General features: G+C 43.7%; 1 protein-coding gene across 14 annotated transcripts in view; it reads right to left on the reverse strand.

Moving 5' to 3' along the window:
• Positions 1–12152: 12152 nt before the first annotated feature.
• The window catches only part of MAPK10 (mitogen-activated protein kinase 10), a 302017-nt gene continuing 291174 nt past the window's right edge, over positions 12153–22995 (reverse strand). For 12 of the 14 annotated variants that reach the window (XM_060187751.1, XM_060187756.1, XM_060187755.1 and 9 more), the window contains one exon: positions 12153–17200. In XM_060187751.1, the coding sequence (XP_060043734.1) occupies positions 17058–17200 (143 nt within the window). In that variant the 3' untranslated portion in view covers positions 12153–17057. Of the gene's footprint in view, positions 17206–22995 lie in introns of all 14 variants that reach the window. The other 2 variants (XM_060187759.1, XM_007525036.3) reach the window with 1 other exon arrangement.

Here is a 22995-nt window from a genome sequence, read left to right on the forward strand (position 1 = left end):
TGGAAAGCTTTGGTTTGCTCTTTAAGTTCTTCCGGGGACACTGCTCAGTTTTCTTGGCGATACGGGAAATTTGGGACCGTGGAATTCAGTTCCCTTCTCAAGCCCCTTTGTCTGACCTGTCAGCTCCAGAGATGTCTATCTCCCATGCACGACAGTTGAGCAGGGCAATGGCAAAGAAAGCACTTAGCCAGCATCTCTGTTGCTGCAACAGGGAACCTCTTCTGAGCCCTGGACAGCCACAGCCTGTCTGGGACTGTCCCTCTCAGCAAAACTGCTGGAGTATGTATCATGTGTTGACGACCTGTCACCTGGGATCCTCTCTCCATAATAGCTGACAAAGGTGACAGCAGACCATATCACTTTGCAGCAAGAGGAAGGTGATAAAGGGCAGAGAAACAGATAAAAGAGACAGGTTTGGAAGATGCAAATGATTTAGCTTCTCATGTTTACCATAGTCATGTTCCCAGGCGAAAATATACGTAGTCATACGTACACATTGTAAAATGTGAACATTCAGGGTCAGGAGACAGCTCAGCCTGTACAGCTCACACCTTCCAAGAACGGGCCCCTGGGTTTGAGCCTCAGTGATACCACAGACAGTGATGGGGTGCTCCATAGACAGTGATGGTGAAGTGATGCTTTTCTCTCTCTCTACCTCTTACAAGTAAAACCATGATAGTACCGGGCTAGGGAGTCTGCTCAGTTGTGGTATTGGACATGCATCAGACCTGGAGTCCATTCCTAACACTGCAAAAAAATAAATGAAGTTTTGACCCGGCTAGTGCTGTTTGCTTTCTTAGCCCAAGATTCAGGTTTGAGCCTGCCTCCCTCCACCCCCCACCTAAGCCCCACACCTACACACTCACTGGAGGGAGCTTTGGGGCTGTGGCATGTCTTCTGCTCCTTGTCTCCCTTTCTCTCTCTCTGAAAAATAAAAATGCCAGTCTAGATAGGCAAAACTTCAGTGACAACCAAGCAAATATTTTTTTGTCTTAATTTTTAATGTTCAAATCAGCAATTCTGACCAATATGTCAGCATCAGTAGTGATGATTTTTCTTCTAGAAAAAAATCAAGAGTTTTTGGAGAGATTCTTCCCTCTATCCAATAAGGCAAAGATTTTGAGGAGCCAAGCAAATAGACCTTTCTCACACTAGAACAAAAAGTCATAAAAGGTCAAGTGAGAACTAAAAATGACTTGAGCTTATGGGGTCTGTGTTGTTTGAAGGTCTCTGTATGCCTATATTTGTCTGACATCACTCCCTCGTCATGGAGCTACTTTGCATTGGCTACTTCCACTGAGCACTGTTTCACTGCTTGTGGAGTCTTCCCCTGCTGTAGGGGGCCTCCCTACCTGCCGCAGGGAAGGACTAAACAAGCAGTTTACGTGGGTCTCTGCTGTTGACCCCAGCAAGAGCATCTTTAGTTTGAGTTGCCTTTTCTGCCTTTGCAAGCCTCTAGTCAAACTCACAATGTGCAAAGTCGACCCCAATAACTCAACATACATTTTCACCTTTTCCCAGTTTCTACTTTTGGTGAATGAAAAGCCCAAACTCACACTGTCTGATGAGAGAGCTGTCTGATATCATCTTAAAAACAGAGAAATAGCTCACCTGGATAATGCGCTGCTTTGTCATGTATGTGACCCAGCTATGAGCCTAGTCCCTACTGCATTGAAGGAAGCTTCAGTGTTGTGATGACGCTTTCTTTTTAAAAAAATATATTTGTATTTATTTATTATTGGAGGCAGAGAGAAATGGAGAGGGGAGAGGGAACTAGGGAGGGACAGAGAAAGAGAGACACCTGCAGCCCTGCTTTACCACTTGAGAAGCTTTCCCCCTGCAGGTGGGGACCAGGGGGTTGAACCTGGGTCCTTGTGCATGGTAATGTGTGCACTTAACCAGATGTGCCACTTCCTGGCCCCCATAACTTTCTCTTTCTAAAAATATATATTTAGAAGGGGTGGAGGACTGGACCTCTCCTTCACCCCCACCTGCAGCAGGGGTGGACTCCACAAGCAGTGAAATAGTGCTGCAGGGGACACTTTCCCTATTTCCCTTCCTTAATTTCTCTCTGTGCTAGCAAATAATACAAAGAAAGAGGAGGGGGAGACACCAGGAGTAGTGAATTTGCCATGCTACATGGAGCCCCAGTGATGGCAGTATTAAAAAAAAAGAAAAAGGGAGTCGGGCGGTAGCGCAGCGGGTTAAGCACAGGTGGCGCAAAGCACAAGGACCGGCAAAGGATCCTGGTTCGAACCCCCGGCTCCCCACCTGCAGGGGAGTCGCTTCACAGGCGGTGAAGCAGGTGTGCAGGTGTCTATCTTTCTCTCCTCCTCTCTGTCTTCCCCTCCTCTCTCCATTTCTCTCTGTCCTATCCAACGACAACAACAATAATAACTACAACAACAAGGGCAACAAAAGGGAATAAATAAATAAAATAAATATTTAAAAAAATATATAAAAAATTAAAATAAAATAAAAAAGGCCAAGGCCAAGGCCAGGTGGAGGCTTACCCAGTAGAGTACACATGTCACCATGTGCAAGGAAGGACCAGGTGTAAGCCCCTGGTCTCCACCTGTCGGGGGCAGGGGGACTAAAGAAGTAGTGGAACAGGTATCTTCCACTACATTCTAAATAAATATTCTTAAACGACCATGGGGCCAGCAAGGTGGCTTATCTAGACAGTACATCTATTTCATCATGTGCACAACCTCGGTTGAACTGGGCCCAGCCCCCACAGCACTGAAAGAAGAAAATGAGGCCTTTCCCTGTCTCTGAAAATGTTGACCTGGCGTGGCAAAGGCCCCAGTGATGACAAAAATAAATTAATTATCCATATTTAAAAATAAAGACTAGGTAGTCAAACAGCCCTGTCCAGATTTTCTGTATTTGTCTCACTATTACTAAAGAGCCCATGCATCCCTTCTTTATATAACTTTGTTATTTTTTAGATTTATTCATATATTTATGTGGGATAGAAAAATTGAGAGCAAAGAGGAAAATAGGGAGAGAAAGAGACACCTGCCGCTTTGCTTCACCTGTTAAGCTTTCCCCCAGGCGGGGATAGAGGGTTTGAACCTAGGTCCTTATACACTCTCACATACAGGTGGAGTGCCACTGCCCCACCTCCACCACACCCAGATCCTGCATCTTTTCTTTCACCTATAGATTGGGAATCCTGAAAATACCACTAGCTACCACTCACATAGATGTGTGGACTGAGCACCGAGTGTAGGGGGAGAAGGCCTCTGTGTTCTTGGTCTTTGCTTTTCTCTGTCCTCTTCTTCAGTTTTTTTTTAAATTTATTTTTATTTTATTCATTTATTATTTATTGGATAGAGACAGTTGAGAGCGAAAGGAGTGATAGACACCTGAGCACTGTTTCATCTTTGGAAAGCTTTCCTCCTGCAGGTAGAGACTGGGGACTCAAACGTGGGTCCTTGTACATTGTAACCTGTGTGCTCAAACAGGTGCACCACCACCTGGCCCCCTTCTTCTTCACTCCTAAAAGTCACTCATAATCACTGTCCATTCCACCTACCATTTCCCATTGTTGCTTTTTATCCTTAGTATCATCTTTTTATATTGATATTTATGTATTTATTTTGGATAGAGACAAAGAGAAATTGAGAGGACAGGGGGCGATTGGGAGGGAGAAAGGGAGAGAGGGAGGAGAGGCACCTACAGCACTGCTACACCACTCATGAAACTCCCCACCACCTGTAGGTGGGGACTGGAGGCTTGAACCTGGGTCCTTGAACAGTTACTTGAGTGTAGTGCCATGTGTGACACTGACTGGCCCCTGCAGTCTGTTTATAGTCTGCTCTCTCTGATCCAGTTCTACTTCTCTTGGGTGGAGGCACCTGTCCTGGGATCCCTGGGGCATCTCTGCCATCATCTCCAGCAGGCTGCCCTTTTTCAGAGTCACCCAACTGACTGCCTCTAGGCCACATTCTGAGCAGCACATCCCTACCTCACAAGGGTCCTGATCCAATGTGGCTGAGGCTCTAGCCAGCACGGCCACTCTCATCTCCTTCTAGTCCCTTCATGCCTCCCACGGTATTGCATGCTTCTGGAACTTTCTACCTCCTATGGCTGTGTCCATCTTAACTGTCTGCCTTCTATCAAGCACACTGAGATTGTACTTGTTTTTATTTTGGATAGAGACAAAAAGGCAGAGAAAAGAGACCACAGTGCCAAGGCTTCTATCCCTCATGTCTCAGAGTGTTTGCATGGAGAATTTTTTCAAGATAAAGACAGAGAGGCAGGAGCGGGGGTAGGGGGTGGAGAGACAGAGACAGAAGCATCCTTCAGTGTGGCAGGGCTGGGCTCAAATCTGGGTCGTGCATGTGGCTGAGCACCGTACTATCCAAGTGAGCTATTTTGCTGGCCACAGTGTGGAGAAACAGTAATGATGGTAGCCTCTGATTTGTGAGAGGAAGCTGTTGCAGTTGTTCTGCTGATGTCAGTGACAACAGCCTCCTGCTGATGGATATCATGAGTGATTTGTTATCTGTGTTGCTAGTAGTTCTTACACTAGTTAAACACCTAGAAAACATCGATGGCAAACTGACAAAAGAATAGATGGGTAATTTGTAATAAGCTTTTTGTAATAGTAAACAGTTAACAAGAGTTCCTTTCTCAGCCCTGGGAAGGAGTACAGCTTTAGAGCACCTGACTTGTAGGCCTGAGGACTGAGGGACTCTCGAGTTTTACTCCCAATGACACCTTAGGCCAAAGCTAGTGCTTTGGTCTCTTTCAAGTTCTTTACTTTTCTACATACCATATACATTTTTATTTTTCGTTACCAGTAACTTTTTGCACTGGAGTGCAATGCCTCACAGCTCCGCCATTCCTGATAGGTACTATTTTTCCTTTTTCTTTCTTTTTGATAGAGGGTGAGAGACACAAAGAATAGAGTGAGGGAGAGTGAGACCTATATAGCAGTGTTCCACTTATGAAGCTGTCCCCAGGCCCCACAAGTGGGGACCAGGTGCTTGAACCCAGACCTTCCTGCATAATAAAATGTGCACTCCACTGGGTGAGCACCCCCACCTTCCTGCCCCCATCCATATTTAAACACGTGAATTAGGCTCCTACAAAGATTCTTAAATCATGAGCTTAGGAGAACGTATGTTCACACAAGTGTTGGCTTGCATCGCTAGTACTGAGTTTTGTAGTCAAGCTCCCTGTCTTGGGTCTCCTTTATAGAAGGTGGAAAGGAGAACTTTCCTATGGCAGCAGGTCCACTTGGAAGACAGATTTATATACAATGTCAAATGCCTAAGATGTCCACTGACTGTAGAATTTGAATGATATCATTTTTTTTTTCATATTCACAAGCTAGGACTAATTAAAAAAGAAAAACAACAACAACAACAAAAAAACCTGAACATTCCCAAGTAGAATAGTTTAAACCACTGCTATATATTGGTCTCACCATGAAAAGCCAGGCAAACCCCCCCCCCCCCATAAAAAGGATAAAAGAGGGAGTAGGGCGGTAGTGCAGCAGGTTAAGAGCATGTGGCGCAAAGCGCAGGAACTGTCATAAGGATCCCGGTTTGAGCCCTCGGCTCCCCACCTGCAGGCAAGTCGCTTCACAAGTGGTGAAGCAGGTCTGCAGGTGTCTATCTTTCTCTTCCCCCTCTGTCTTCCCCTCCTCTCTCTATTTCTCTGTCCTAACAATGACAACATCAATAACAACAACAATAACTACAACAGCAATAAAAAAGAAGGGCAACAAAAGGGAAAATAAATAAAATTAAAAAAAAAAAAGGATAAAAGAACATATGGTGAACACAGCCTGCTTCTTCCACTTACACCCACTTAGAACAGCAGCAGACTAGAAGCTGCGTGGGCTTTAGGAATCAGAGACCTGCTCTGACTTGATTGTGATACAGAACTAAAAACAAGTTGTATGTTTGTAAGCCTTGATTGTTTTTCTGGGACATAGGATAAAGAATTCCTTTTGAAGGATTTTTTTTTTATTTTTGAGAAATGACTAAGTGAAATAGTTGGCGCAATATTTGGCATAAAATAACATGCTCAGTAAGCCCATAAATTACATCAACTGAAGACTTTATCAACTCCTATAGAGCCTGTTGGGAGGCCAGGTGGTGATGCTGGTTGAATGCACTATAATGCACAAGGATCCAGGTTCAAGCCCCTGACCCCACACCTGCAGGGGAAAAGCTTCAAAAGTGATGAAGCAGCTTTGTAGGTATTTCTGTCTGTCTCTCTCCCTATCTCCCTACTCCCTTCTTGATTTCTGTCTCTACCCAAATAAACTATTTTAAAAAATAAAGTAAGAATAGAGCCTGTTGGAACTCTGGTTTTGGAATTTGGCCAACAGTGGAAGAGCTATGTGACTACCTGCAAAGGGTATAAATATGCCGCCATCCTGGGAATTCCCATTTTATCTTTGAGTGCATAATATGCCAGAGATTGGAACACAGGAAGGATATGGGATGCATCCTTTCTCATCTGAGATAACAGAATTAATTCCAGGTTTTGAGAGCTTTGTCTAAAGAACTACCAATACCTGCCATACATCAACTCTTCCCATGTGGACACTGATGTTTATGAAGCAGTTGGGTGAAATAGTATGAAAGTGTTCAAAGAACCAGAGCCATGAACCTAGACTCACATTGGCATCACGTTTGGGGGGCTGTTCACTGCACACCTTCATGTGCCAGGCCAACCCTAAGCTCCATGCTTGGGGGCACTTAACTGACACTAGTTGCTTCAGAAGATGACAAACTAGGAAGGTGGTGAGCGAACCACACAGCTAAGAATCAGACATGCAGCGCAGAGCCACACCATAAATTCTGAAGGATGGGGAGGAAATAGTCATAGATGGAACGGCACTTGAAGAAGCATTTTGCAAGGGCATCTTCCCTGCAGACACTGGGGCCACTGAGTGAAATAAAAATAGCCACTCAAGCTGGAGCACTGGCATAGGGCTTGACACCATAGGGCCCTGATGGCTGAAATATCCAGAGCTGAATATTGTTCTGGTAAAAAAAGAAAAGGGAGTTGGGCGGTAGCACAGCAGGTTAAGTGCAGATGGTGCAAAGCGCAAGGACTGGTATAAGGATTCTGGTTCGAGCCCCTGGCTCCCCACCTGCAGGGGAGTCACTTCACAAGTGGCGAAGCAGGTTTGCAGGTGTCTTTCTGTCCCCTTCTCTCTCCATTTCTCTCTGTCCTATCCAACAACAACGACATCAATAACAACAGTAATAACTACAACAATAAAACAACAAGGGCAACAAAAGGAAATAAAATAAATATTTAAAAGAAAGTGGCAAGGTGAAATTGTCTTTGATTAGCATTGCATACATCTGTAAGCTAGGGGTCCGAAAACACTGGGAAGACTCAGGTGGCTCCTATTCTCTTACTCAAAGACAGTGCCTACAGCTGGATACATTTTGCCTTGTTTCAGCTCACAAACTACAGGCAGTAAGTACTGAACTGTGGTTCCACCTGAACTGTTTCATGTTCTCTCTCTTTTTTTTTTTTTTGGTGGTGGTGGTGGGGAATCAGGGAAAGTTCTAAGTGCCCAGCCTATGGTCCTCTTTCTGCATGTAACTTGGAAAAAAGCACAGCTCGTCAGAATGCCCAAACCTACTGAACTCACTGCAGCTTTTAGTGTAGCAGATTTATTTGACAAAAAGGATCTTTCCTTCCACACAGCCTAGGGCTTAGGTCTGGCACTGAATGATATTTTAATGGATGCCTGAATTGCTGCAGTTGCCACTTTGACCCACCTCCCCCCATTCCCACCCCAGGTCCAAGCCCAAGCCCAAGCCCAGGTGAGATCAGCCCATGTAGGAGAATCATCTTTCTCAAGAGGACAGGTACTAGGAGGAAAGGCAAGTGTGTGTGTTTTATGTTTTGTATTTCTGTAATATATATATATGCCTCCAGCTTTATTACTGGGGCTCAGTGCCTGCACTACGAATCCACTGCTCCTGGAGGCCATTTTTCCCATTTTGTTGCCCTTGTTGTAGTTATTGTTGTCGTAGTTGTTGTTGGATAGGACCGAGAAATCAAGAGAGGAGGGGAAAACACAGAGGAAGAGAGAAAGTCAGACACCTGCAGACCTGCTTCACCACTTGCAAAGTGACCTCCTGCAGGGCTCGAACCTAAATCCTGATGTGGCCCTTGTGCTTTGTGCCATGTGTACTTAACCCGCTGCGTTACTGCCCAGCTCCCTGTAGTATTTTTTTTTAATTGGGGGAATTGTTTTACAGTCAATACAGTTGATGTGTGTGAAATTTCTCAATTTTCCACAAGACATTCTCACCCCCAGCCTAGCTCCTCCTCCACCATCATGCAGCTCACCCTACCCCCAGTTCTTTATTTTGGTGCAATACACCAAACCCAGTCCACATTCTGCTTTGTGTTTCCCATTTCTGTTCTTACATCTTCAAATACTTTCCTTTGAGAAAGTTGAGGAGTCCAGCCAGCAACAGTCTTTTGAGCGCAGGAGGGAGCTGTCAAGAATGAAAGCACCAATCCCTGATAACCCTCTGTGGCCAACAAACATTCAGGGGCTCCTTAGAGCTGCCTGCCCCCCCCCAAAGGCCCAGGTTTACACCTTTACCTGCTGCCCTGACCAGCCGCACTCCCAGGATGTCTAATTACCCACACTGCTCAGCAAGTTCACTCCTTCTCTCCCAACTCTGGTCCCCCCTCCACTCCTCACATCGTCCCCTTGGATGTTCTAGAACTTACTGTTGCCGTCCTCCTCTGGTGAGTCTTGGAAACAAGGTTATTCTGAGCACGCACCTCTGTGCACAACCCTCTGGAAGGAGGCTGCTGTGGGCCCCACACCTGCAGCCCTCTGGCCCTGAGGAGAGGCAAGACTCGCGACAGCCTGCTGCAGCTCGAGGCTTGCGTTCCTCCCTGTTAACCTTGTGGAGGCTAACTACGTGCACCTGCTGGACGATGTTCCGGCATGGCTCACATAGCATGGCCAGGTTGGCCCGCAGCCCCCAGGCAGTCAGGCCTGAGAACCTCCCCTCTGCCCCAGCACCAGCCAGTCACACCCACCCATTCCACACAGCGCCATTACGGGTAACTACAATGGCACCTAAATCCTTACTTTAAATATCTCCTCCTCCTTTTTTTAAAAAAAAGATACATTATTTTAAAATATATATTTTATTTGAATGAAAAAGAAAGACCAGAACACTTCAGCTCTGGTTTATGGTGGTGCTGGGAATGGAACCTGGGACCTCAGAGCCGTAGTCATGAAAGTCGTTTACAGGTCTTCCCAACCATGATCATTTCCTCTTTGCCTCTGCCTTTAACTCCAATGGTGGGAGGATTCCAAAATAGACTTTCCCACTCCTTATTGTGGCTCTCTCGTGTGACTACCGCTTTCCCCAGTAGGAAAATATGGTCCCTCATCCTAATTTCTTTCAATCTCCCACCACTCCATTCATCTGATAAGCAAACAAACAAAACCCCCAGTTCTGCTAAGGCAGTGTTTCCTTACTCTTTGCAAGAAACTAAGAAACAAAAAGTGGCTAGAGAGCTAAAGGCAGCTCTGTGGACTTGCCTCCCCTTGTAGCAATATTTCTAGATACACAGTTCACCTGGCTTTAGTCCCTGATAAGCATTTATCTCCACACTTTCTGAGTTCAGTTTCATACTCTTCTTCCCCAACATCCATAACCCCTTTCTCATCCTTAGCAATAATCTTACTTTGTACTGAGGAGACTAAATGACAGAAGAGTTTACCCTTAAGTTTTAGTGTCATCATCACCAAGCTCTGTCTCCTTTGTGCCCCCACCTTAGCTCATACTGCAGGGACCACAGCTCCTGTCAGGCCAGCAGCTGCAATGCCCCAACACTAGTGCCCCCCTCCCCCGCCTCTCCACACAAATACTCTCTCCCTCTTGCATTACCATATTGTTCCTTCTATGTTTATGTATGCCCATGTTGAATAGACTTAAAAAAAATTTTTTTTGGAGACCTAGGTGGTGGCACACATGTAACTACACAGAAGGGTCCAGGTTCACGCCCGTGATTCTCACCTACTACATGGAGGAAGCTTCATGAGTGAAGAAGCAGTGCTGCAGGGGTCTATCCTCTCTCCTTCATAAATAGATGTTCTCTAACTATGTCCATTTCTTACTTGATGAAAGAAAGGGAAACAGGGCTGTCCAGTTACCAAGCCCCAGTGATGATCCTGGTAGCAAGATGTCCTATCTTGTACTGGTGAGATAGTTAACCAGGGAGGTTGCCTGCTTCACCACGTAAAGTGACCCAGGGTCAAGCCCCAGGTCTCACTGCACTGGGGGAATCTTTGGGACTTGATGTCATTCCTCTTCTCCCTCCATTTCTTCATTTCAGTGTCTCTCTGAAAAAGTCACCCCACAAAGGGGAAGTCCTAGCAAAGACAAAAAATTCTTGTTGAGCACATATGTTACTATGCATAAAGACCCAGGTTCAAGACCCAAGTCCCCACCTACGGAGGGTGGGGGGGAGCTTCATGAGTGGTGAAGCAAGTCTGCAAGCCTCTCCCCGTCCCTCTCAATTTCTGTCAAAAATCTCCTTAATTAAAAAAAGCCTCTCTCCTTTCATATTTATTCCTAATTTCCACTAATTTATCATTCCCCTACTTTACCTTTTTTTTTTTTTTAGAAAAAAACAAAATCCCCCAAAGAGGAACAGATGCTGAGTCTGAGCCCAGACAGGTGGCACACACTGGTTGCTGACAGGAAGGATTCAAGATGGTAGAGTCTACAAAGTGTCTTAACACTAGCACTGGTCTTCCCTACATGCCTTTAAGAACTGGGCAGAAAGGCAAATCCTTAGTAGAAAGCACTGTTCCAGTGAATTCATCATGTGGACAATCTCACTTTGAGTACAATCGCACACTGATTGAACAAAGAGAATCTTCCTTGTAGATCAGCTATTTCATAGGCAACTGCAGAAAAAGGTCATTTGCAAACTCCCTTCTTCTCATTGAAAATGTTCAGTGAAGAAGCAATTACAGAAGCCAGACCTCCCACTTTCTGCACTCCATAATGATCCGGGGTCCATGCTCCCAGAGAGATAAAGAATAGGAAAGCTTTCAAGGGAGGAGATGGGATATGGAACTCTGGTGGTGAGAACTGTGTGGAATTATACCCCTCTTATCCTATGGTCTTGTCAATATTTTTTATTTTATGAAAAAATAATGAAAAAAAACTGGGTCAAAATTAACCAAATGTTTGGTAGCTTTTTACAGTACATGCTATATACCAAAAAATGCCTTCTTGTGCTTCCTCTCCTTAAACAAACAATCTTCGAGAATGCAGGTCCCCTTAATATCATATGTGTTGGGGGCTAGGTGGTGGTGCACCTGGTTAAGTACTCACATTACAGCCCACAAGGACACAGGTTCAAGTCCCTGGTCCCCACCTGCAGGGGAAAAGCTTCAGAAGTGATGAAGCAGGGCTGCAGTTCTCTCTGTCTCTCTCCCTCTCTATATCTCCCTCCCCTCTCTATTTCCCTCTATATCCAATAGAAAATTAATAAAAAGAGTTTTTAAATATTATATGTGTTTTCAGGACCCTATACTTGTTCATTTTTAAACTTAAGAGAGTAGATATATACAGTTTAAATTAGAATGAAAAATGTATGAAATTATAAAGCAATTTTTAGTTTCCATTTTCCTTAAATAAAAGGATAAATTATTTTAACTCAAAATAATAGGGATGTTTTTCTTCCAAATTTTCTAATAATCAATTGGTTCAATATTTATAGAAATCAAAGGATTGTTCCTCAACATTTTCAGCTACTTGCAGCTAAAATAACCAAGTCATACATCATATTTATTAATGCACCATGGAGATACTAAGGTTGTTAGCAATGGAGGCCTATATAGACCGTGAGCTTCCCTCCCAATCTGAATAATAAATTGATTAGGAACTTGGAAATTTAACCTTGTTCTGTTCACCTAAATAAATAATTGTTGGCCTTCCTTTTTTTTTTTTTTTTGTAAATTTATACTTTCGGTACGAGTAAAAGCAATTTCCTGAGCTTTAGGTTATATCCAGGATCCAGAGACAGAGGTCATTTTTTAAAAGAACCCAACCTCAAGTTAAAACACAAGCTTCTCACGTAGTGAACATATATTGCACACTCTTTACCCACAGTGAAGTCATTCCTCTTTTCTTATTTATTCCCTGGCAAAATTAGATCACACTGGACATTTCTTTCCCAGATGTCAAGATAAAAACACGTAACAGGTTTCAGAGCTCCTATCAGGACATAAAATCCAAGACAAATATTCACACAGCAACCATTGTCAACTGTCATATTCTAACACACTCTAAGTTTGGACTTGGTTTTATATTAAAGAAATCAGACTTGCTCTGGTTTTTTAATAAGTCATAGGAAGCAGAAATCACAATGTATTGACTCAATATCCACCTATACAAATTCCAAAGGAGTCAAAGTTCTACCCTCTTTTGCCCTCTTGTTCCGCTGACCTTTTGAAAATAAAGAAAATCTAATAGAAATGAAAAAGAGAAAGAGCACAGAAATAATTTGGATAGTTTCACATCCTTATTAAACATCACTGAGACTGAATTTGATCCATCACACTGACTTCTGGTTTCCACCACTAAGGCCTTGCAAAGCAACAGGTTATACATGGTTTTGCCTTCCAGGGTAGACCTAGAGCCATAAGGTTGAGTGAGGTGTGTTTGGATACATGTGTGCTTTAAGTCAATTTTATGAACACTGACACAAGACAATTTGAACCATTCGTTTTAGTCTTTGGAGTCCGATCATGCAGAGAAACAGGCAGGTGCAAGGTAGGTCTCAATGCAAGATAAGCACAGCAAAGTGAACAGTTTAATGCTAGATAAGGGTTAGGAGATTTGTTTCCATTAGAATATACTGGCCATTGGTCCCACATAAGCAAAAGTTAAATATACAGAGTTCATATATAAACAGGGGCCTTCCATTGCTATTCAGTCGCCAAGGAAATGGGTCAAAGAGAACCACTTCAGAGTGAAAGAAGTATGTGCCAAAGAAACAATAAAATTTTATATTTTAACCACATGGAAAAGAACTAATATAACTATTTACATTGTGACTTGCCTGTTGCTTTTACAGAAAGGAGTTTCCCTGCATGGCTTAATAATATCTGTGGCAAATGTTGGACTCTCACCAATATGCAGAGAGGGTTGAGAGCTGGAAGTGTTGTTCCCCTTCAGACCCAATCAGGTTGGGCTAAAAAATTCCTGGGGTGACTGCAGTCCCTTCTGTGAGGTGCAGAGGATACATGTTTCAGCTAAGGTAGTCATAAGTATTCTTTAGAGAGCACAATGTTTTTAAGACTTGGGCTGTCCTGTGTAGACAGAATTTAGTACAAGCTGGCTTTACATAATGGAGATTTTGAAATAAATATTTAAAATTCAAAAGTCACTTTAGCTTCCATACCCCTAGTAGGGAACACGAAGATTCACCTTTTCTTGTCTATTCCACTTGTCAAGGCCTATTTTTGGTACCAGTCAGCTGCTACCAGTATATTTGCATAATATCTCTCTGATAGTGCTAACAGATTCAGAACACCGTTCCACCCCTTGATCTTCAGGTCAATCATTCATTCTGACTAGAGGGGGAAGATTAGGCCCTTGTCCATTTGTGGGAGACATTCCTACGAAGCTCAGTCATCAGATTCTTGAACATGCAAGAGGACCATTGGTTCTTTATTTCCCTCACAAGAAGAAATGTTGTGACTAGGCCACTGTATTGTTTTAAAATTTTCACACACTAAATACATATAAAACTGTAAGTGTGGTGGTGGTTTTACCAGACTGTTACAACAATTTAATGTCTCTTTGCATGTGGATACACAGCCACCCCTCCTACAGAAGTCTATAGAGAACAATCTATCAAGAATCCTTGGAAGAGGTCAGTTGGTGGCACACCTGGTTAAGCACACACACTACAGTGCGCAAAGACCCTTGTTCAAGCCCCTGGAACCCCACCTGCAGGGGGAAAGCTTCACAGGGCTTCAGGTATCTCTTGGTCTCTCTCCATCTCTAGCTCCCCTTTCCCTCAATTTCTCTGTCTCTATCCAATAATAAATAAATACATAAAATTTTAAAAAAGACAATAAATAAACATTAAAAAAGAAGATGAAGAAGGAGGAGGAGGAGGAAAGGAAGGGGTAGGGGAAAAAGAAGAGAAGAAGAAGAAGGAGGAGAAGGAGGAAGAGGAGGAGAAGAAGAAGAAGGAGAAGGAGAAGGAGAAGGAGAAGAAGGAGAAGAATCCTTTGGATCCAACTGTCCTGAGGAGTGACAGGAAGCTGGGCTTCTCAGAGCACCAGGTTCCCCTTCCTCTCTCACTTTGAAGACCTAATAAAGTCAGCCCAACAAGCAGTCAAGAAGCCAAACTCCCAGCTCCTAGCTCTACTTGTACATGATACTTCAATCTCAGATATGTTCCTTTCCACCCACCCATCCCCCAGCCCCAGTTTTTCAGGGAGTTCTGGACTAAAGCTCATCAGCTCCCAAGTATCTTCCAGCAGAAGAGACCAGAATAGTGGAGTTTGAAGAAGGCAGCAACAGCAAGGGAGGGACAATGCTTTGTTCTTGAGTTGTTAAATCTGAGCAAAGAAAAATCCTTCTTTCTGCACATAAGAGAGATCCTCTGACTTTCAAGCACTTCTAAGATGCTGGCTGGGGATTGTCTGCTGTCTTCTGATGTTATTTTGTGACTCATATAATTCCCTTGGCTACTCACTTTCACACAGCTGACTGCTCTCTGCACTTAGTCCTACGATGTTGACAGCAGAGTGGAACATATCACAGGTTAGGAAGAGAAGGATCTAGAGAGAGAGGAGATCAGCAAACAATAAGAAATACAAAGAAGTTTGAAAAAGCACAGGGAGCAGTGACAGAATACCTCATTCAGAGACATTATTAAAATCCAAATCAACCAGAAAGGATGTTAATAAGATGGAGAAAGTGGGCTACTTTTATTCCAGGGACAAGCTCACCCATCTATCAATAGTATTTCTTCCCCCTCCTGCTTAAGACAAAAGCAGACAAGCTATCATGAAACCTAGTGTGAAGCAGCCCCCCAAAAGCAGCCCTGTCCCAAGGGCATAAGGGGCTGAGGGGTTGGCCTTTGATCTAAAAGAGACAGAGCTTTCATACTGTTGAATTTAAGGCAATTTTCAGAGCACTGGCATTCTCTTTGGCTCTGCCGCTAAAAGGATCCCACTGGCCAGTCATATCCCAGTCATCACCCATCCACGTCAAGCATTTCACTTCTTTAGGTGAAATAATCACCATAGTGGTGAGCACCAAAATGGTCAGAGTGCAAAGGGTTGTGGTGGGTACTTCATTAAAGTGAAGGAGGAGGGCAGGGGGTGGGGGGAGAGGAGAAGGAGGGAGGCCTTGGCCTGGCCCCTATTATTGCTGGGTAATCACCTGGGTATTGTCTCATGCATCACCGAGATGGTTCACAGCGCGGGGAATCACTCCCATTTCATTCTCCTTCAGCCAAGCGATTTCCTTAAACATCAGCATCAAAGTTTCATGGCTTTTAAGACAGACTCATATTGCGGAAGCTACTGAGCAGTAGTCACTTTCGGACAGAGTTATTGCTGTCATGTTAAGTACGATACAAAACTCTGACAACCAGCCATTCTTGGGTTGTTCAAGTGTATAAAAATAAAGAAACAGAAAATACCAGTCACAATAAGAGTCAGGGATACCCCTGAGGTGGAGCAGTTCCTGTGGGAATGCTTTTTTTTAAAGGTTGACCTGAGGGTTCCTCTGAGCTCGAGTGTTTGACTTAGTGTTATGTAAGTAATTCTTATTCTAGAAGAGGACAGTATTTTTTTCCCCCAAGATAAAACCTGGGCAGGGTCTAAACCCAGAGGACAGTATACTCATGAGAAACACAATCTGACATATGAAAATAAGACAAAATAGGCTCATTTCCTTCTCAGGACATCACACAGGGACACTTCTGTTCCATGGAGGACTTCCTGCCACTGGGTATGCACAGAATGACTCTGCCTCCCCCTGCCACTCTCTGTCCAGCTGTGACACATGAGTGACAAATGGCCACTGCTCTGTAACTCCTGGGGTCTGGGTGATAAGTTCCTCCTGAAGGTCTCCTCACTCGCTATCAGAGAAAAGGCTCTCAACTTTTCTCCCCACCACGTGCTTCAGGCCAAAGCACTCAGTGGCCTGGAATCTATGACCCGCTCCCACCCCCCCCACACTACACATGAGCATCACATATGTTCTTTCTACAAATTGGTGTACAGGTGCCATTTAATCGGTTCAGATTTGGAAGCTACATCTTCAAGGGTCCGAGAGAGCTCTCCTCCCCCACCCCACCCCACTCCTTTACATATTTTCTTATAAGACATACAGCTTAATTGATTAACAAACTAAACAGTTTCTATACTGGAATATATTACAGATGGGTTTATGCCAGAGTAATAGATCACATGAAGTGGACCCCAGTGTGTGATGTCATGGTAGAGCCCTCCTGAGGACACTGACAGGAGCATCTCTAAAGAGCTAGTGCTGCAAGAGTACAGACACATGCGGATCGGAACACCCATCTGTGCATCCCTTGACGAAGCCAAAAGGAGCAGGGAGATGCAAGACAGAGACACGCACATGCTGGTGGGGGCTACGCACACACTGCCATGCCATTTGCAAGGGCAGGGACGGGTCGCTGGTTTGGCAGCCATCAAAATGACACACTTTACAGGAAAGGCTCTTCTAATTGGGTTGGGCTGGCTCTCTCTGTAGTAAGCACTGTTGGAAGAAGATCAAAGCAAGAGCAACTAGGAGTGAAATGTGCATGTGGCTCAGCTGTGCCACAGAACTCTGGAGAAGAAGCAGGCTGACAAGCTTGTTTCACTCTGGGGTCTGGGTTCTCTCCCTTCTGGATTGCTTGTCACTGCTTGTTGGGGTGGATGTGTGTTTGTGTGTTGGGGGGGTGTCTGCATGTGTGCGTGTGCGTGTTCCGTCATGTCATCTCCTGAAGAACGCTGGGTTTCTCAGGCAGGCGGCTAGTCACCTGCAACAACCCAGGGGTCCCGCTGAGGCTTCCAGGCTGCTGTCAGTGTCGGACGCCAGGGTCTGGTCGGTGGACATGGAAGAGATGTCGTTGACTGATGAGGACGGAGGGAGGCTCTCACTGCTGTTCACTGCTGCACCTGTGCTAAGAGAATGAAGACCAACATGACTAAAACTGGAACCCATTAAGCCTGCTGTTGCTCAGGTGGTGAATGTGAGCAAATCCAGTCAAGGATGTCTGATAGACTTTCTCCCAGACAACCAACCATGTCATTTAGTGGAAACCGGTCATAGTCACATTCTCCCATACTCTGTCCCAAAGGTTGTATGTTCAAGGGCTGGAGACTACAGTCTTCTGGGTGAAGCACATGAGCAAAGGTCTTTAATGTAGTGATCTAATGATCAGCACCCAGATGCAAAGAACTTTAAAACAAACACCGGGAATATCCTACCCCCAAAATACAGGCCAGAGGCCTGGCAGTGGTGCACTGGGTTGAATGCATATGTTGCCATGCACAAGGATCAAGGTTCCAGCCCCTGGTACTCCTCCACCACCCAGGGGGGAATGTGTCACAAGTAGTGAAATAGATCTACATGTGACTCTCTTTCTCTCTCCTTCTATATCTTCCACTACTCTCAATTTCTTTCTGTCCTGTCAAATGAAATAGGAAGGGGGAGGAAAAATAAAGGAAAAATGTCCCCAGGATTGGTGGATTTATAGTGGTGGCACTAAGCCTCAGCAAAAACCCTGGTGGCAATTTAAAAAAAGAAGAAGAAAGAAAGAAAAGAAATACAGGCCAAGGCCCTGAAATAGGAATAATTGGAACACAGCTACAGAGAAAGAGAGTACACAGAGCACCACAGTGTTAGCCATTAACATAACTTTGAACTTAAAACCCATAGTGGGACAGGGTAGATAGCATAACAGTTATGCAAACAGACTCTCATGCCTGAGACCCTGAAGTCCCAGGTTCAGTCCCCCAACCACCAAAAATCAGAGCTGGCCAGTGATCTGGTAAACTAACTAACTAAATAAATAAAATAAAAATAATTAAAAAATACCCATAGAGAAAAGACAAGTTGGACTTTCTTTGGATGGACATTACCACAGACCAAAAAAAAAGGAATAGAAATCAGAGCATGACTACTTTCCATGTGTATGTACAGTCTGGCTGACTTGCTTATTTAGTAATATACAAACAAAAACTCAGAATTATTCACTTAGGTTAAGGTTAATCTACAGAGATTCTTGTATTTATCAATGTGGGAGTATAAAGAATTTGAAATCCTGAAAAGAACATACTCATGATAATCACTTATAAAATACTTGCTGAATTATGACAGCTCAAAAGAGAAATGAAACCGGGGCATTATAACATGTGATTGAGCAATAGCACCCTGGGAACTGTTAATTTTTATCTGTGAGTGAGAAAGAAATAATGAAGGAAGGAAGGAAGGGAGAAAAGAAAGAAAGAAAGAAAGAAAGAAAGAAAGAAAGAAAGATAGGAAGAAAGATAGGAAGAAAGAGAAGCAGAGCATCCCTCTGGCATATGTGATGACAGGAACCAAACTCAGAACCTCATGTTTGAGAGTCCAGTGCTTTATCTACTGTGTCACCTCCCAGGCCACAGGAAACTATTGTGTTCTCTTTATGTGTCTTCTGTTCTTATGTAATAAGAGTGGTAATATGTATGCTTTGTGAAATTATTTGCTTGGAAGCTATTTGTTATAAAATCATCTCATAAAGATATCTGGCTTCAGTTTAGTCTTTTACTTAATTATATCTGGTACAAATATGGTGCTGATCTAGTCACCCACTCCCTCTTGTGAAATATTAGCTTAATCTGCTGAGTAGTCTAAATGCCTAGCTCTGATTTTCCCTCAGATTCTTTCACAAGCTTTGGTCTTTCATAATGTAGCCTGGCTAGGATGAACTTCTTGGAATTGCCTTTAGTGATTCTACATCCTTCTGAAAGGATAGGGGCGAGGATAGTGAGATAACTCACCTGGAGGGCAGCTGCTTTTTCATGCATGCTGGCCCAGGTTCCCACCCCAGCACACCATATGGGAGCACTAAGGGACTGGGAAAGCTTAGATGCTGTGTGTCTCTCTCTTTCCCTCTCTCCATGTGAAAATACTGACCCAAGCAGTGAAATCCCAGCAGCAACTACATAACAATAAAGGTAGAGGGGTGCCAGGAGCCATTTGTCTGCTTGATAGAAGCTAATCCTTGAAACAACAGAAGCCCTTGAGATAAGTTTCTAATTCCCGTAGGAAGGATGTTTGCCAGAAACTAAGTGACATACCATATAGTTATAGTGACATACCATATAGTTATAGTTTAACAGAAATAGTTGCAAGGGACCCTCCACCGCAATCTCTGCCTCCCCCTTCCCCCTATGCTCCCCCTTCCCCAAAGCCTTAAAATGCCTGTGAACACAATAAAATTTTGCAGCTTGATCAGAAACTTGTCTTGCTGTCATTCTTTCATATCTCTTGTCCCTGTCATTCCAGGTCTTTTAGGTTCCTAGCCCCTGTTCACCGCCCTGCTGGTCGGGGCATTCTGGTGCCAGGACGTGGGGCGAAGAAGCCTTCTGGACCTAGGAACTCCACTGATCGAGAGGATAGGCCTATCCGAATTCACTGAGTCATCACGGCTGAGGGAGTAACGCAAAGACTCGCATAGATCGCCACGGAACTACCCGACCGTGAGTTGCATCTGGAGGAGTGTCACAGCGGCTGAGGTAAGCAAAACCATGGGACATGAATTTAGCAAACAAGATTTATTCATTAAAGGACTCAAGGAGTCACTCAAGACACGAGGAACTAGGGTTAAAAAGAAAGAATTAAAGAAGTTTTTAGACTATATTGGAAATATTTGCCCCTGGTTCCCCCAGGAAGGCACTATAGATGAGAAACGTTGGAGGAGAATTGGTGACTGTCTTAATGATCACCATCAGTCTTTTGGTCCTGAACGTGGACCTGTTTCTGCCTTTTGTTACTGGAATTTAATTAATGATATCTTAAAAATTTATAATAATCACCCTGATATTAAAAACCTTATTACAGAGGGTGTAAAGGTCCTCCGGCAACTTTCTCGTCCACCGTCCAGGACAAAGGCCCCATCCCCATGCCCTTCTGTGGTTATTGATCTTGATCCCCCAGTACCCAGTCAAAATAAAAGCCTCCCAGCACCCGATTAAAGTAAAAGCCCTGTCCCCCTCCCTATAGGTCCCACCTCACTTACTAAAGTTCCCTCCATTGACCCTCTATTGCTAATTCACATGAGGATAAAACCCAGCATTCTTTCCCCCGCCTCTATCCAGTTTTACAAAACCCCCCCTCTCCTGAAGCACTTCCCGCGGAGGATGAGGCTTTGCTAGAAAAAGAGGCTGCCAAATACCACAATCCTGATTGGTGTCCTCCTCCCTTTAATCCCCCTCCCAACACTTATGCCCCTGCTCTCCAACTTGACCCTCTCCTTGACAATCCTTCTGTCAGGCGGGCATGCTCAAGAGCCCTTACAGGAATTTCCACCCTCCGCAAGGTCCTTGCTGACTGGAAAGAGCAGCTTCAATTAATGAAAGAAATAGCTGCAGTTACAGAAGAACTTACATTTTTAGTCTCACGAAAAGAGGGGAGAACTGGACATAAGATTCTAATAACACCAACAAACTGATAAGAAAGATTATTCTGTGTTTGATTTTGATTGTGACAAAATAAAGAGAGACAAAGAGATCAGAGCACACTGCTCAGCTCTGGCTTTTGTGGGTGGGGAGGGACAGAATCTGAGACCTCAGAGCCTCAGGCATAAAAGTTTTCTGTGAAACCACTATGCTGTCTTCTCTATCTGCAGTCTCAATGGTTGAAAGGAAAATTTTAGCATAATCAAACTGAAAGATACTTTAAGGACTCTCTACATATTAGTTTTGGTCTTCTGAGAAAAGCTTTTCCCTTTTTCCTGATGGGAGTTCATAATGTGGCCATGTCCTGATTGTCACAGTTAATAATGAGCACTGATTCAAACAAGCATGAAATAAGACTCAGCAGAGAAACAATTCTCTTTTAAGAATTCAATTTAAGGGAGTCAGGCAGTAGCACAGTGGGTTAAGCCCAGGTGGAGCAAAGTGCAAGGGCTGGTGTAAGGATCCTGGTTCAAGCCCCTGGCTCCCCACCTGTGGGGGGGGGAGGAAGTCCCTTCACAGGCAGTGAAGCAGGTCTGCAGGTGTCTATCTTTCTCTCCCCTTCTGTCTGGGCAACAAAAGAGAATAAACAAATAAATAAATATTTTACAAAAAAAAAAACCCTCAATTTAATGTTTACAAATGAACAGGGAACCACAATAATGACAACTATTAAAATTACAAATTGAGGGCAGGGAGATAGCATAGGGTCATGCAGAAAGACTTTTATGCCTAAGGTCTGTTTTTTTATTATTATTATTATTTTTTATCAGAGCACTGTTCAGCTCTGGTTTATAGTGCTGCAAGGGATTGAACCTGGGCCTTTGGAGCCTCAGGCATGAAAGTCTCTTTGCATAACCATTATGCTATCTACTCCTACTCTATGCCTAAGGTCTGAAGTCCCACCACCGCAAACCAGAGCTAAGCAGTGCTCTGGTACACACACACACACACACACACCACATACACACTGAGATGGGGGTGGGGGGAAGCAAGAGCTGCCTAGGACATGGCTCAGTAGTAGAATACCAGAGTTGCTAGTATGATGGCTCAAGTATGATCTCCCAGCACAGTATGTGCCAAAGTGACAATCTGGTTCTCTGTCTCCTTTCTTTCTTGCTTTCCATCTCTCTCTCCCTTTCCCTTTTCCTCTCCCTCTCTGTCTCGACCCCCCAACACACACAACTCCGCCCCCTTCTCTCTCTCTCATTCTCTCTCTCTCTCTCTCATTAAGAACTTGAATCTTTAAAAATTTACTGAAAGAACATTGAGAAAATTTATTCAGGGGCCTGGGCTGTGGCACACGTGGCTAAGCATACTTAGTACTAAGCACAAGAATTCCATAGAAATGGTAAAAGCTACAGTTGGATCTCTGCTGAGAGAGAGAAACAGAGATAGCTGTAAACATTAGCCAGCTCTCACTGTTAACATGGAAAGTCTTTGCTTCTGTAGGATTGCTTTCTTAATTTACCACTGCTGTCTTTACTGGCTGAGCCTTCCACATAATGGCTATGCAGAGACTCTCAAGCCTGAGGCTCCAAAGTCCCAGATTCAACTGACACTACCCTAAGACAGAGCTGAGCAGTGCTCTGGTAAATAATAATAATAATAATTTAATCAAATTTTATCCCAATGGTCACTTACACAGAACAGTGAAAAAAATAGTAAAATCAGAGAGATAATTTTTTTCTGCATCAGTCTTGAGTCTCAACTTATATGAGCCTGAGGTTGTTAAGAAAAAAAAAATCAAGGAAAGTATTAGTCTAGGTCAGTACTTTAAATGAGGTTGTTCTTCTGTGGTTTGAAGAATGTGGTAGGGAAGGACTGTATTAAAATCACAGTTTTATCTTCCAGTAAGAATCTGAAAAACTCTTGGTCCATCCTAACACTCTTATCTTACTGAGCTATTGTTACTTGTGGGAGCATTTCTCCTCAGGTGGGATGGGTGTGGTAACTGAGAGTTTAGGGATTCCATATGCCCCTGTATTTGTTCCAGGTCTTACATTCTCTAATACCTGCTTTTGAAAGAAAATTAATTTCTATTCATGGACTGCTATTTCCTCAGGAGCCTTTACAAATCATTTCAGAAAGCAAGCAGCCATGCTAAACTTAGAAACAAATCACTATGCAAGTGAAGTCAGATAACAGAAAGGAGCATACTTATTTATTTAGAAATGGATCTGAAGTCAGGATGTGTTTTTTATAGACACGTAACAATTCCATCAATAATTGTTTAACCTATATATTATCCT

Source organism: Erinaceus europaeus, chromosome 3 (genome assembly GCF_950295315.1).
Source record: "Erinaceus europaeus chromosome 3, mEriEur2.1, whole genome shotgun sequence".
Lineage (NCBI taxonomy): Eukaryota > Metazoa > Chordata > Mammalia > Eulipotyphla > Erinaceidae > Erinaceus > Erinaceus europaeus.